Genomic DNA, 13,713 nt, shown 5'->3' with positions numbered 1-13,713 from the left:
GCAGGCACAGTGCAAGCCAGTGAGCTGTAATGGGGTTAAAGGTATGATCCAAGGTTCAACGAGGTGGGGTGCTAGAGGCTGGGTCTTAAAATGCTGCTTGCCCTGTCTGGGAAGGCTTGGAGTAGAAGCAAAAGTGGAAATAAAGCTATTTCCACCCTAAAAGTATCTTCAGCAGGCAAAGCCTTTCTGCCATTCTTCATATAAATAAATAACTCCAGAGGGATAAACAGTCCCAACCCATGCATCCCCGCAATTTGTTTTTGCATGACTGATTATCCTGAGCTCCCCCTCTGTTGCACTGGCTCTCTCCATCTCTCAGGTCTGTCCAGGCAGAGTCCCCCAGACATCTCCTTGCTCCTCCTCTTTTGAGACTTCATCTCTCGAGAGGAACCTCTACCAGCCTACTGCACAGGCGGTATTCTGCACTTCATCCCTCACTGTCACATCCTCCCCCGTCTGTGCTGCAAGATGCTAGCGGCATTTTCAGCCCTAGCAGCACACACACGCCCTTGTACCTCTGCCTGCTAACAGAAGCTGTTCCTCTGCCATGTCTGTTCTTGGAAAGGCAGAGCGAACTGTCCCTCAGAGGGTATCTAGTCAGGCTACTGCAAAAAAGTGCCAGAAGCGGTATTGCGCATTACCATGGCTCTGAGTGATTTTGGTCTGCACAGACCGGTGTGGGCCAGAGGCAGTGGCCAGTTCCACATTCATAACCAAAGCTGAATTCAGATTCTTTTTTTCTTTTGGCATCCAGAAGGATGTGAATAAGGACAGCGAGGCTGAGGCATTCAAACTCCCTTGTGTCTTAACACCTCTTCCCGTGGCCAAGCCCAGCAGCCTCATGCCAGAGGCTGGACCCTCCTGTTTGAAGCCACGTGTAGGTGCACAATTGCCGGTGGACATGCAGACAGGGTGAGGGAGGCCAGCCTGGCCCCATACAGCATGCCGAAGGATCTGCTGTCACCATGCATCCGACCCATGTGCAACATACTCCTGCCCCCAGCCACGGCACTAGCTCAGCTTGCCTCCAAGGACATCTTTGAAGCTGAGAGCAAGGAAAGGGCTGCCAGGGAGCAGCCCTCAGCCGGGATCCCGCCCTGGTTGCACTGCTTGCTAGATCAGTCGTGTGGTCCCTGGGCAGAGGGATGGATGCTCTGCTTGCACAGAGCTGCCCATGCCACCGGCACCCATCCCAGCATGGTCACAGGTGGCCTTGCTGAGCCTGCTGGTTGCAGGGTGCTCTCATGTTGCCCTCTTGTGGTCCTAGAAAATGTAAGACCATCTCGGTTCCCCTTGCTTTCCAGGGGAGAGTCAGAGGAGGGGGATTTCTTCTGTTTGGAACAGGACAGGCCTTCCAGGAGGCCACAGCACTCTCCCTGGCAGGCTGCTGTGGGGTTGTTGGCACAGCAGTGAAGGTGGAGTCTCGATGGAAAGCTTTTTGCCCTATAAAACAGTCCCTACAAGACATAACCTTTTTGTTTTGAAAGAGACTCTCTCTGGGCTGGGATTTGTCCAGCACAATCTCCTCCCAGCTCTGAATATTTTTGTGTTGAACAGTTTGGTAAGGCTCCACTTGGCCATGGCCGAGCTCTCCACGTGAAAACATGGTTACAAAATGTTTCCGAGACAGCACTCTATCAAGCCCGCCTCTCAAAGGCTTGCCATGAACTTAGTCCCAAGTGTTGCAAGAAGCGTGGTCTGAAAACAATGCTAAACCCTCAGACACAACATCTGCACTGCAATGGTCTCACGTCCTTCTTCCAGGCTGCAGAGTCCCAGCCTGCCCAGTAGCTCCCATACCCCTGGGCATCCTCACTGCCCTCCGCCGAACCTTTTCCTGTGGCTGGCATGAAGGAGGCAGAACAAGGGAAAGTACAAACAGATGAACTCAAAGAAGGGTGAGGCGTCTTTGCTGGGGATGTCAGCAGAGGTGGTTTGGTCATGGCCATGACCTTGAAGGCCGCAGGAGGACTGGGATGATGGACTGTCCAGCAGTGCTGAGGTTAAACAAGAGAGAGATAGAAATGGATGACTGTACGAAGAACAGTCAGTAAAATGCTTAGTGGAGACGTACAGGGGGACACATTTTACAGCTAAAAATATACAATTGTTTTTTAAGTGCATAGCTTTTCCTGGAACACTGGAAAAGTTAAACTCAAAGCCAAGGAAAGGGTTGGCTGGAAGTGAAGATAGCAATGAAAAGCTCGGAGCCACCATGTAAGTAATAGTAGAGGCAAAGGCAGAAGAAGAGGGACACAGACCTGCCCAAATGCATACAGTTAGTCCAGTGTGAGAGTTACCAGGAAAAGCTGGGGCGGTCTCAGAGCCCTACATTCTTCAGGGTTTGTTGCTATATGCAAGACTGGTTTGGGATTCAGCTTCCAGAAAAAGCCTCGCAGCTTTCCTTGGATGGTGTTATTTCTGTCTTGGCACGTATGAGTTTAGACTGATTGCGCTGCTGCCTGCAAAGGACTCTGTGCTTTTACCCAGAGGTGCCACTGTATCTACCACCCACCACTATCCCCTGGCTGCATTTCTGTGCCGTTCTCACAGCCCTGTGAACACGGACACCTGTGCGGTCATTTTACGGTGCCCTGCAGAAAGCTGTGGAGCTGCAGCAAGCTCATTCTTAACTGTGTGCAGTTCAGGTCCCCCTCCTGGCTCTTGCTGGTCACATGCTGTGAGCCGGGAGAGCTTCCAAGGAGGCTGTGCACAGCTGCCAGGTCCTTCTGCTCCTACACCGCTGGGTAAACACTACACCTCGCTGGGCAGCGCTGGCCGTCCCTGAGGCAGAAGACTATTTCCCATCGCTGCTCCAGGATAAGGTCCTCCAGAGCAGATTGGCTGTTCTTTCTGTGTAAAGGATGGAGTACCCTGGCTCAAAACCTCTCAGCTGGCAAGAACAGCAGAGCTTTTAGGCTCAGAGGACAACACTTCAAACCCAGTGGTCTGGTGTCCATTCTTCGGCTCCAGCAAAGTGCACATGAGGAACCATACCTGCAGGGGAAAAGCACCCAGCTCCTTGTGCAGCCTTGGGCCCCCTGCCAACAGCAAAGCGCCGTGGCAGCCGTGCGGGTCCCGGCACAAGCAGAGCAGACGGGGAGTCAGCTCGGAGCCCGTGCACGCACTAACACGACTTTCACAGCAGGGCGTGCGCCGTGCTCTGCGCACCCTGCTCCTAGCTGGTGGCAAGCCAAGCTGTGAGCTCGGAGGTTGCCATGGAGAAGTGTAGCTAAATGCACAAACAAGTGTCAAGCTGCGATAACTGCGCTGGAGGCTGAGACTTGGGGCTTCACAGCGTGCTGCTGAGGGAGGGTATCCCTTGGGGCATGGAGGCGTTTTCGGCCTGCCAGGAAAATCAGCGCGGGACCAACTGTACGTGGTGTGCCCCTCTGTGTGATGCACAAACCGGCTGCTGCCTTCTGCCAGGAGCTCTTTGTTTTTCTCCGTTTGGGGGATCCTACAGCAGGTCTAAGCCGCCAAAGCCAGCTCCTCGCAGCAAAACCGAGACTGCACCAGATGGACAGTGCAGACCCACTCCTCAGCTGTTGCCCGTGAGGCAGCGAGAGACAGCCAGGAGAAGGCAGCAGCGGGGAACGGAGCCCTGCCACCCGTGGTGCCTGCAAGGCAGCAACACTTTGTGGGGAAGGAGCCTAAGTGGGCTCGCACAGGCAGCTGCGGCGGCTGCTCCTGCTCGAGCGGTGCTGCGAGGCTGTCCCGGGGCTGTCCCCATGTCACCGGGGGGGTCCCCCAGGCTCCGGGCCTGCCCGGGAAACAGCTCGGGCCGCGGCCTCCCAGCTCCACCAGGCCGGGCCGGGCCGGGCCAGGCCGGGCCGTGCGGAGGCGGGCGGGCGGCGGGGCCGGGCGGGGCGCTGCGAGGCCGGGCGGGCTCTGGGGGCCGGGCCGGCCCGGGGCCGGGCGGAGCTGGGCGGCCGCGGGGACGGAGCGGGGAGCCGGGGGCAAGGCGGGGGGGAACCGGAGGCGGGAGCGGGGACGCGCAGGGCCGGAGCGGCCGCGGCGCCCGGAGCGGGCCGGGAGCAGGTAGGGACCCGCCGGGGGGAGCCGGGCTCCGCCGGCCCGGCCGCTCGGCTCCCCCCGCCCTGCGCGCCCCCCCTCGGCCTGCGTCTCCCCCGGCGCGGCCCGGCCCCCGCCTCCGCTGCGGCCCCTCGGCTCCGCCGGCCCTCGGCCTCTGCCCTGCCTTCCCCCGGCAGGGAGGCGGCGGAGCCTGGCTGCCCCCCGCCCCGGGCCGTGCCGCTCCGGGCCTCCCCGGCGTGCCCGGGGCCGTGCCGGGTGTCCCCGGGCACGGGGGGTGCCGCTCGCTGGGTCCGGGCTGTCCCTCGGCTGGGCTGCGGCTGTGTTGTCCTCGCCCCCCGGGGCGCGGAGCCGGGTGCCCGGCGTGTGCCGGGGCCCTGCCCGCACGCACGCTGCCCCGACGGCGCTTCGGGGGCCCAGGCTGCGTGGAGCAGCCTTCGAGCCGCCCCGGTGCTTCCCTCCGTGCCTTCGTGCTGCTGGGCCGGCCGGCCTCGGGGTGGGGCGGCTTAAGCCGCGTCTGTGCGGCTGGTGGGGTCTCGGGGTGACGGTCTGTCTGCCGGGCAGACCCGCAGGTAGCTGGCACTGACAGCTTGCTAAGGGAGAGCACCTGGTCCTGGAGAAACAGCACGGGCATGTGAGCTCCGGCACCCAGAGCGGTGATGCTGTGACGAGGGGCAGCACAGGCACCCACACAGGGAGCAAAAGCTCCAGGGCGCAGCACCGTGCCTTCCCCAGCTGCTCTTCCGTGAGCACCCAGGTTGCTTGTGCCAGCCTGGGAAGAGAAACTTCCGAGAGTTTCCTCCCCTCCTCGCTTTAGTAAATGCCAACCGCTGAGCATTGCTGCCAGCCTGGCACCACCGCCTTGTGCTCTAAGAGAGGCAAACTGGCGGTGCCTCCTGCAGTGGCCTCGCCGGGGGATGGAGGCTGCATCCTGAACACCTTCCGAGGGGCTGCAGCTCTGGGGCTGACCATGTTGCTGCCGCAGGCTGAGCAGAGCAGTGCCACAGCTGATCCCGTCCTTGACACAGTTTGGCCTCAGTTGAAAGAGCTCCGCTGCCTTTGCTGGTGTTTGAAGTACTTCCCCCACACCAGTCCTTTCACATCTCATTCTCCTTGCAGAGTACCTAGCAGGGCTTTAGTTGTGTAATACATATTGCAAGTAACATCTGTTTTGAGGCTTGTCATGTTTACATGACTTTCTGCTGAAAAAGCTCGCTCTCCCCTTGCCTCTGCCATTCTCTCCTTCGCTTCCATTATGATTCTGTCTTTACATCCACAAAAGGCCTGAAAGAGTTTGTAGATACAGAATTTGTAGCTTTTTAAGTATTTTGCCAAATTCAGCCTCTGTACTGTGCTGGGAGACGTCACCATCATCCCCCTCATCTTGACTCACTTCTCTGGCTGCAAGTCGTGCTGGGCACCGTGTTTAAATGTGTCCTCCTTGTTTTCAAGGCCCTGTATAGCACAGTTAAAGCCCACATCTCTGAGCTGGCTTCTTTTGCTGTTCTTTAGAAATCCTCTGCTCTGCCAAGGACAACGGTTTCAGTTCTCTCTCCAGCTGCTTCAGTTGCTCCCAATGCCCTTTTCCCACTTTCCCTGATGCCTGGCTGCCATGCACCCACTCTGCTGCCATTCCGCTTATGATTAGCAGTGACATTAAAAACTTGTACGTATGTGTAAAGATTGTAGAAAAATGTTAAATTTGCAAGGGGCCAGGAGGGACTCCTACAGGAGAGGAAAGGCGTGAGCCTCGTGGCCCTGCAGAGCCCCAGGTGTGTTAGCCGCCCTGGGGAGCGCGGCTGTGTGATAATCGCAGCGTTCGGTGTGCGGCTGCGGTGTCCGCGCAGTGGGTGACTGTTCAGACGGACTTTGTAATGCCAGTGATGTGTGCCTGGGTGGGGTGCCCGGAATTGTGCTTAGCACTTCGCTACCTTAACTGATAATTTCCCCTCGACCTCCAGCAAAAATATGTTTCTAATGAATTGTAAATTCATGATGATTGCTCAACCCCACTTCTAAGTGGCATAGCTTTTACTTCATTTTGGTTTTAGGACCTTTGTATTAGGACATAAACTATATTGCTTCCTTGTCAGGAGCACTTAGAGGCTCTGAAAAGAGTTAGGTCCACATGATAGCAGGTATCAATGGAGTCCCTCCCAGGGGATTTAGGTTCTCTGGAGATAATGAGCAGTGTAGAACGGGAGTAAAGGTGAGCAAAGAGTAGAGCTTCCAATTCAAACTGCAGTAATTCCCGTATTTCTACACTCCCTACCCAACAACCAAACCATCACTGGGGACTTCTGTCCAAAAGCTGCACTGAAAAATACCGGTCAGGGTACAAAGTCACATTCTCAAGTGTTGAGGAATGTCCTTGTATCCCCAGTTCAACCTGTTTTGGATACATACTCCAGGTACAATGACTAATTTTGTGATTGTATACTGCCTACCTGCAGGAGCCCAGGCACAGGTACTGCACGGCAGAAGGGGTGCTGCTGTTGGGATTTTGTCTGGTCCTTATTCTACGTTGTATCGTTTTAGACGTGTGCCTCGGGGAGGGAGAAGACAGGACTTGGTGTCTGCAAAGTGCATTCAGCCACTCAGTACAGGGTGGCTAGAACTGGGGAAGCTCTTACCTCCTGAGCTGGTGCTCTGGCCTTTGTGTGCTTAGGCCCACAGTGCTATAGATTAAGTATCCATCGCAGTGTCCTTGCTCACATGTTTTGGCAAGGTGCTCTGCTTTGCATTAAAAGTTGATGCTGTGCTCAAGTTTCCAGATGACTTTCATTTGCTTGCCATCTGGCCCAACGCGAGCTCCTCTTCCTTCCTCCCCAACCTACGCCTACCCCGCACAAACCCTGCCAGCCGGCACTGAGCCGTGTCCCGCTACCGAGCAGGTGACAACGCTGTGACAGCCAGTGCCCAGCTGGAGGGACAAAAAACGTGGTGTGAGTGACTTGCGTGGTACACACAGAGCTCCTGTGGCAAACACCCCGAACTGCTGCACACGTGCGCTGTGGGGAAGGCAGAGCTCAAGCAGCAGTTGTTCTTAGTGATCCTGGATCTGGGGGGGTTTGCTGATCCAACCTTGGTGTATTTATTTTAATGATTTCTGTATGTCAGGTTTAAAAGGAAATGAAGCTGTTTCTTTTTAAAGCGAGGAGATTCCTCATCCTCCTGGGAGCCATATGGGGTCTGGAGATGGCAGGACGTAAGAGAGATCACGTGTTTCCCACTGCGTGAAGCTCAGCGGGGGGGCTCTTTGGGATCTGCGGAGACAAACAGCATGTTTTAACGAGAGGCTGCAGCAGTCCGCGTGGCCCCGGCGGGAGAAGGCTCCTCTCCTCTGTGCCATTAAGCCTGTTTTTTCTCTGCTTGGGGTCTTGTCCATTCTGTTGAGGTTTGTAGGGGTGGCTCTGCAGTTTTCCGCAGTCCCTGCATTGGCACCATGTCCAGGGCCTGGCTCAATGGGGTATTGTCTGTCCCACCCAGGAATGTGCAGGCAAGCAAGGACCTCCGGGGACTTGCAGAGCAACACGTTCTGCTCGGAGCAGGGGGGTGACTGCGGTTGGCAGCTCCGAAGGCTCCTGCGAGTGCTCAGGGTGTGCTCCAGCATGGGCAATGTCCTGTCCTTGGAGCGTGGCTGAGGACTGTGCAGGCCTTGCAGATGCAGCGGGGTAAGGAGGAAGGGAGGAGAGGTGGCCACATTTGGAGGCCACGGGGAGGTGGGAGGAACAGAGGTAAAGGGCAGGGAAAATGCCTCAGCACGCAGTTAGTGAGCTTCTGTTCCTGACCCAATCGTGTGAGAAGCCAAGTGGTGCTCCTGGTTTCTGCCCACTGCACGTTAGGTTCTGCTCCTGCAGCTCAGTGCGCAGCGAGCACTGCAGCAAATGTCCTGTGGAAGCCAGAGCCAGCAGCTGAGCGAGGCAGAGGGCACCTCCGTTTCTGGGGGTGGATTCTGTTTTCGGCGAACAGGCATTATATTACAGTGAGGGGAAGGAGGCGTGAAAAGACAGAGGTAAAAAGTATGGCATTTTTAAGTTTTAAAAAAGATCACTGGCAGCATTTGTTAATATTCTTTAATTGTTCTGTGACAAAGTTGGCTTTTGTGCACTTCTGGGAATCAGACTCCTTCCTGGTTTACTGCTTAGGCTGGCTCTCAGTTTTAAAGAGACTGAGACATCTGCTGCACAAGAACATACTTGTCTCCCTTGTGCAAACCAACTGTGCATGTGGAAGCCTGCACTGCATTTTTTTTCTGTTTGGTGATATATTAATTTCTTGGTTACTGTGCTGGTGAGTTACGCTGCAGCGCTGCCCATAGCCAGCTCTAACAGCACTCGCTCTAACTGTCTGAGCGAGAAGCTGGGAAGTCGTATTTGGAGGGAGACAGGTAGGGATGCTGCCTGTCAAGTCTGGTTCTCTTGCTGCGAAGTTTGTGGCATCTGTCAATTATTGCTTTTTATCTCATAATCTGATCAATGCTTTGGGTGTACCACTGGATTAGCTGTCTCAAAAGCCTTTGAGTCTCTCCTTTTACTGGGGCTATTAATGCTGTTTGTAATCAACCTAAAATGATCTCTTCGTGTCGCTGCATTGTTTTCTAAGTGCTTGAAATCCTTGCTTCAGCAGAAACAGGGAAGAGAGAACTCCCGTTTTGACGCTACAGAAACTCATCAGAAATTAATTTACTCATCCTTACGATCAAACAGAGTCCAAAAGGGCATTTGTATCACCATCTTCAGTAGGTCTGCTTCCATGTAAGTTATGATCCTTTGTGCCTGGTAATAATTCACTGTTGTGTTGGTGAGTCCTTTATTTGAGGCATTTTACCCTGTCCAATCTCAGCCACGAGGAGAGAGGAGGGTAAGAGAAGTTGTCTGAGTCAGTGTGTAAATGTCTCCTCTTGGCTGCTGTGGCGTGGTCTGTGCTGAAGGTCTCACAACAATCTTGTAAGTGAGCTAATAGCTCTCATTTCATTCCGGTCTGTCCTTTCATCAGCCCACACCGGACCAGACATACTCCAGAGCTAATGACAAGAAGGGGTAGGCTGTCTTCCACGAAGGTGATGCGTGCTGAGCATGCATGTGGGGAGGCTGGGAGGAGTGATTAATGCCCTGGGAATTCACTTCTCTGCCTCGCTACACAAAGCTGTTGTGTCAGGGCACTGGGCAGGCTGCAGCTGGGCGCCAGGAACACGTTACCTAGTTTGCTCAGGATCAGGCACCGAGACAGAGACAGCATGTTCTCAGCGGGCCGAGTTCGCCGCTCTGCCGCAGCTTCATACTTGCACAGTGAGGCTCTCTTTGGATGTGGATCTGCTGCTAGGCGGAGGCAGGAATCCTGCCCTGCTCCAGCTCTGCTGCAATCTGCAGCCCTGACCTCTGCCAGGGTGAAGTCCCGGAGTTTGCTGAGTTGTGGGGGAGCCCTCCCTCCCCCTGGCTGGGAGGGATTGCCCCCCTTGGAGGTGAGAGGGGATGGTGCTTGGCCAGCAGTCAGGAGCTGTGACTCACTGGGGATCACAGGCGGAGCCCTGCTCTCCCTGCAATCTGCTCTTCCTGCTGGAGCCCCTGCACGAGCAGTTGCTGGATGTTTTTCTCACCGGGCAGATCTGGTCTGGAGCTGGGAGAAGCTCGTGTCCACCGTTAAAGCTGAGGAATTGGACTCAGTACATTCCCGGTCTGCAAGATGCTGGGAGACTTCCTTTTCTAGGTGGAGGTTTGGAGAAAATGTTGGCAGTCAGCACTCCATGGAGTAAGACAAGGCCAAGACCCTGGAAAACATAATATTTTGTGTTCGAATCATGTTACGGAGCAAGCAAACCCTGTAAGACTGATCCACTGCTTTGAAATACAGGGGCATACTGTCTAGACTCGGATGGACGGAAAAGGACAGCAAGCAGCCTAGTATTCAGAGGTGTTTCACAGTCCCTTGCTGGAAGAGGACAGTTTACCAGGTGCTGGCACTGGACTTTCAAGGGACAGAGTGATCTGGGAGGTGTTGCCTCGGTAGGACCAGCTCTAGGGGCTTACACTCCCTGCTGTCTGGCTGGCAAGAGGCTGGCCTGGTAGTGTATGCAGGGCAATTCTAGAGAAGGATGTGCAAAAGAAGTATCTGGTATTTCTGGAATACGGGTAGGAGTGGCCAGTGCTGTCAGTGACCTGTGTGGGCTCATCAGAAATCCCCAGCAACCTCGGAGGAGGGTTTGCGTGCTCCTGGTTCTGATCCCTGGCACTGACACCGAGCATCCCCCGTGCTCGCTGACACTCGCATCCCTCTGAGCCGACTCGTCTGTGCTGCGGCAGTAGGGCTGTAGCTGCTCCCTTCCCTTCGTCCAACAGTCAGTCAGTGACTCCTGCATCTCGGAAGTAAGTGGTTGGGTTAGTGTCAGTTGTTAGATTGGTCTCTGTTTTCTGAGACACTAATCTCTAAGCTAAAGGAGAGTGTGCCCAGTATACCTGGGTCCTCCTGTTGCTAGTCTGCCATATCTGCAGTGCTTCTGAACTCTTCCCTTCCCACAGGGTTGTGTGTTTTGTCAGGGAATGATCCCGCTTCTCGGTACTGCTGAGGGAACATGGGCTTGCTGGGATTTTTTTTGGCTGTTTCAGAAGTTGCTTAATGCTTCCTCGCCTCATGGGCTGGCTCTCGGGGATTGCTTTTCACATCAATATGTTAGTACCTGTGTTTTATTTTAAGTGCAGTTAATAGGTACGTGTCAGAACAATTGCAGTTGTGCCTGCCTCTTTCAATCTTCCGTCTCGTTTGAAACAGAGCGCTTTTAATGAATGAGTCCCCAGAGCTCCAGGTGAGTTAAGGAAGGGATGCCGCTGTTTTCCCAGGCAAGTAACTTGAGTCCCAGGCAGCAGGAGGGCCATGTCCTCCGAGTGACCACTGTAAAGGGTTTGGGTCTGCAGGGCTCATGTTGTGATCTTTACATTCCTCAAACCACTCTTACGTTACCCCTTTGACAGAGGAAATGCCAGAAATCTCGCTATAATCCTGGAGAACCTACCCTGAGGCAGCAGTTTCACCTGCCTGTTTTTTTTTTTCTGTTGTCCAGAGCGGCTGTGAAGTGTGCAGATTCAGAATATGGCAAGTGTTTTTAGGACCCTGAGCTCAGCAGTTCCTTGTGCCACAGCCACCCCACCTCACACAGTGCGAGGCTGCTTTCTTGTCTTTACTATTTCCAAGCTAATTGAGGGCTCTTCCATCTTTTTCCCAGCTCCACATGGTCATGTTTTTATACTGTTGCTCTTTCTGCCTCAGTAGGTTCCTGCTATCCTGAACTGCAGCTCTTTGTGCTCCCGATTCACTCCAGTCCATTCATCTCTTTTTGGTGGCAAAGTGCTGTCGGCTGCTGGATATTGGGCTCTTTGTTTGCTCAGCCAGCACAATGCTGGTAACAAAGGGGCAGCCTGTGCCCCAAGGAGCTCACGTGCTAGGGGTAAGGCAGCGGAGAGCAATAGGGGTGACGGCAGGAGCAGAGGTGCGGGCGGTGGGAGAGTGCTGGCCATGCTGGCGGCGGCTGGGGGCGGGCAGGGACGTGCCGAGGACGCTGCTGCTGCCGAGCACAAACCCGCTTTGTTCCCAGGAGGTGAGCCGGCCTGGATAAACAGAGCAGTCCCGTCAGCAGAAAGCATTTCCCTGGCCGGAGCCCCTGCTGGCGCTCTGGCTGGAAGTTTGCCGCACCTCGGTAGCAGGGCTGTTTCTCTCCTCTCCGTGTTAGCCTCCCCTGCTCCTGCCTCGCCGGGGCTCAGGTGGGACATGCACAGCTTTCTGTTCGTGGCATGTGCTGTTGTGTGTTGTCGCCCTGCTTTTTCTGCCGCTAGCGAGGGACGTGGCTGCTCCATAGGCATGCTGCGTGCACGGCCAGCTCGGCGTGGCGCTGGGAGGGTGACTGCTCACTGCGCACATCGACACGCTTTTGGAGGAAAGAGGGCTCGCTCCTCAGAGTGGCTGTGCCTGACAGGACAGAGCAGGAGCCGTCCTGCTCGGCTCCCACGGTGTGGGAGGACAGCAGCGTGTCAGGGAGGGTGCTGGTGTCTTGGGGCCACAAAGGGCAGGGCTCTGAGAACACCTCCGGGAGGTGTCAGCAGTGCCGGGCTCTGCCCGTGATTGTGGTGAAACAGGAAAACAAAGGGAAGTGCTTACAGCCTGAGCTGCAGATGCTGAGGGATAATCTTAGGGCTTCTGACGATCTCGGACAGATGCACCTTTCAGTTCCCTTCCTGAGGGGTAAGGGAAAAGGGGACGGCCCAGTGAAGCTGCAGGGCTGCCGCCGCCTCCGTGCAGCATAGGGCCTTGCTGAGAAGGCTGCTTGGTGCAGAGCAAAGGCGATACAGAGAAGTGTCCTGGCTCGGCAGCTGCGTGCAGTGGTGGCCGCTGCCTGCCTGCAGAGGCCTCAGCGGGCTCTGGGCCTGCCCTGGTGTCAGGGAAGCGTGGAGCTTCCTCCCCTCCTCTCGCTTCCTTCCTGACGGGAATTTGCTTCTAGATTTTCTTGCTGCTTCTCCCCGTGGTACAGCACAAAAGTGTCCCGGCAGAGGTAGCCAGACAGGCCGGATAAGGCAGGCAGGACCACAGGGGCTGTACTGCTGGAGACCCCCCCTCCTTTGGCTGCATGGGGAAGGGGTTCAGTGAGCTCAGGACAGGGCCCCCTCAGTGTCCCTGCCTCTTGCACTCAGGAAGGGTTTTCCTCTCCGAGAATATTTGTGATAATTTCAAGTTCTTCTTGCCACTAACAGACTTCCTCTGTATTTCAGCCTTAGGCACCAATCTGCCTGCAGACCCCACGCAATGGAGGCTGGCTCTGTGGTACGAGCGGTCTTTGATTTCTGTCCCAGCGTCTCTGAGGAGTTGCCCCTCTTCGTGGGAGACGTCATCGAGGTGCTGGCTGTGGTGGATGAGTTCTGGCTCCTCGGCAAAAAGGAAGGTGTCACAGGTAAGAGCCTGCCCCTGGGTCCGTAAGCTGCCACCTGCCATCTCAGCATCCACCATGAGCACCTTCCCTGGCCAGCGCTGTGCTATTGGGGCATGCAGGACCAGAACTGTTGTACCAGATCTTTCACTGGGCTTCACCTGGGGCTGAGGGTACAGGTTCCCTTCCAGCTGCACGTCAGGTGTTCAGACAGCTCGCTTATTCTTTTGAGAGAGGTCAGTGGTGTGTCACTTCTTGAGATGGGAGCTTCACAACGCTAGGTGCTACATCCTCTGTGGTGGGACAGCCATTTCCTGTCTAGTTTATGCACTGACCTGCTGTGGCAGTGGAAGGGGAGAGAGGAAACAGATGCACTGAGGGTGGAAACGCCAAGTGACCTTGTCAGTTCAAGTCAGGGGGACACTCAGTGACAGAATCCATGTCCCCCCTGGAGGCCTGACTCAGCCCCGCTTCCTCCTTTTTGCTTTAAAGCACTTTCCCGCACAAGCTGGGACCAATACCTGGGTGCCTGAAGTAGTGTGCAAGTCTGCTAAACTTTTGGAGGAGCGTGAGAAACTTCTGAAGCACCAAAATGCTCTTAGTGAAACACTTAGTCCCCTCGTCCTGGTGTAAGCAGCTCTTTCTCATCTCTACCGACGCTGAGATGCGTGAGCTCTCAGAGAGATGAAAACCAGGCCACTTCAAAGCAGAAGCCTGACTCTTTGCTCAGCGTGAAGGTAGGGCTGCACTTCCACGCCTGGCCGTGGAGA

General features: G+C 55.4%; 1 protein-coding gene across 7 annotated transcripts in view; it reads left to right on the top strand.

Moving 5' to 3' along the window:
• The first annotated feature begins 3,906 nt into the window (after positions 1-3,906).
• Positions 3,907-13,713, top strand: part of DNMBP (dynamin binding protein) — a 32,657-nt gene continuing 22,850 nt past the window's right edge. For 3 of the 7 annotated variants that reach the window (XM_067000916.1, XM_048060443.2, XM_067000915.1), the window contains exons 1-2: positions 11,621-11,786; positions 12,789-12,967. In XM_067000916.1, the coding sequence (XP_066857017.1) occupies positions 12,823-12,967 (145 nt within the window). In that variant the 5' untranslated portion in view covers positions 11,621-11,786; positions 12,789-12,822. The other 4 variants (XM_067000920.1, XM_067000919.1, XM_067000918.1 and 1 more) reach the window with 4 other exon arrangements.

Source organism: Anser cygnoides, chromosome 7 (assembly GCF_040182565.1).
Source record: "Anser cygnoides isolate HZ-2024a breed goose chromosome 7, Taihu_goose_T2T_genome, whole genome shotgun sequence".
Taxonomy (NCBI): domain Eukaryota; kingdom Metazoa; phylum Chordata; class Aves; order Anseriformes; family Anatidae; genus Anser; species Anser cygnoides.
This window is presented reverse-complemented; position numbering and strand designations above follow the sequence as displayed.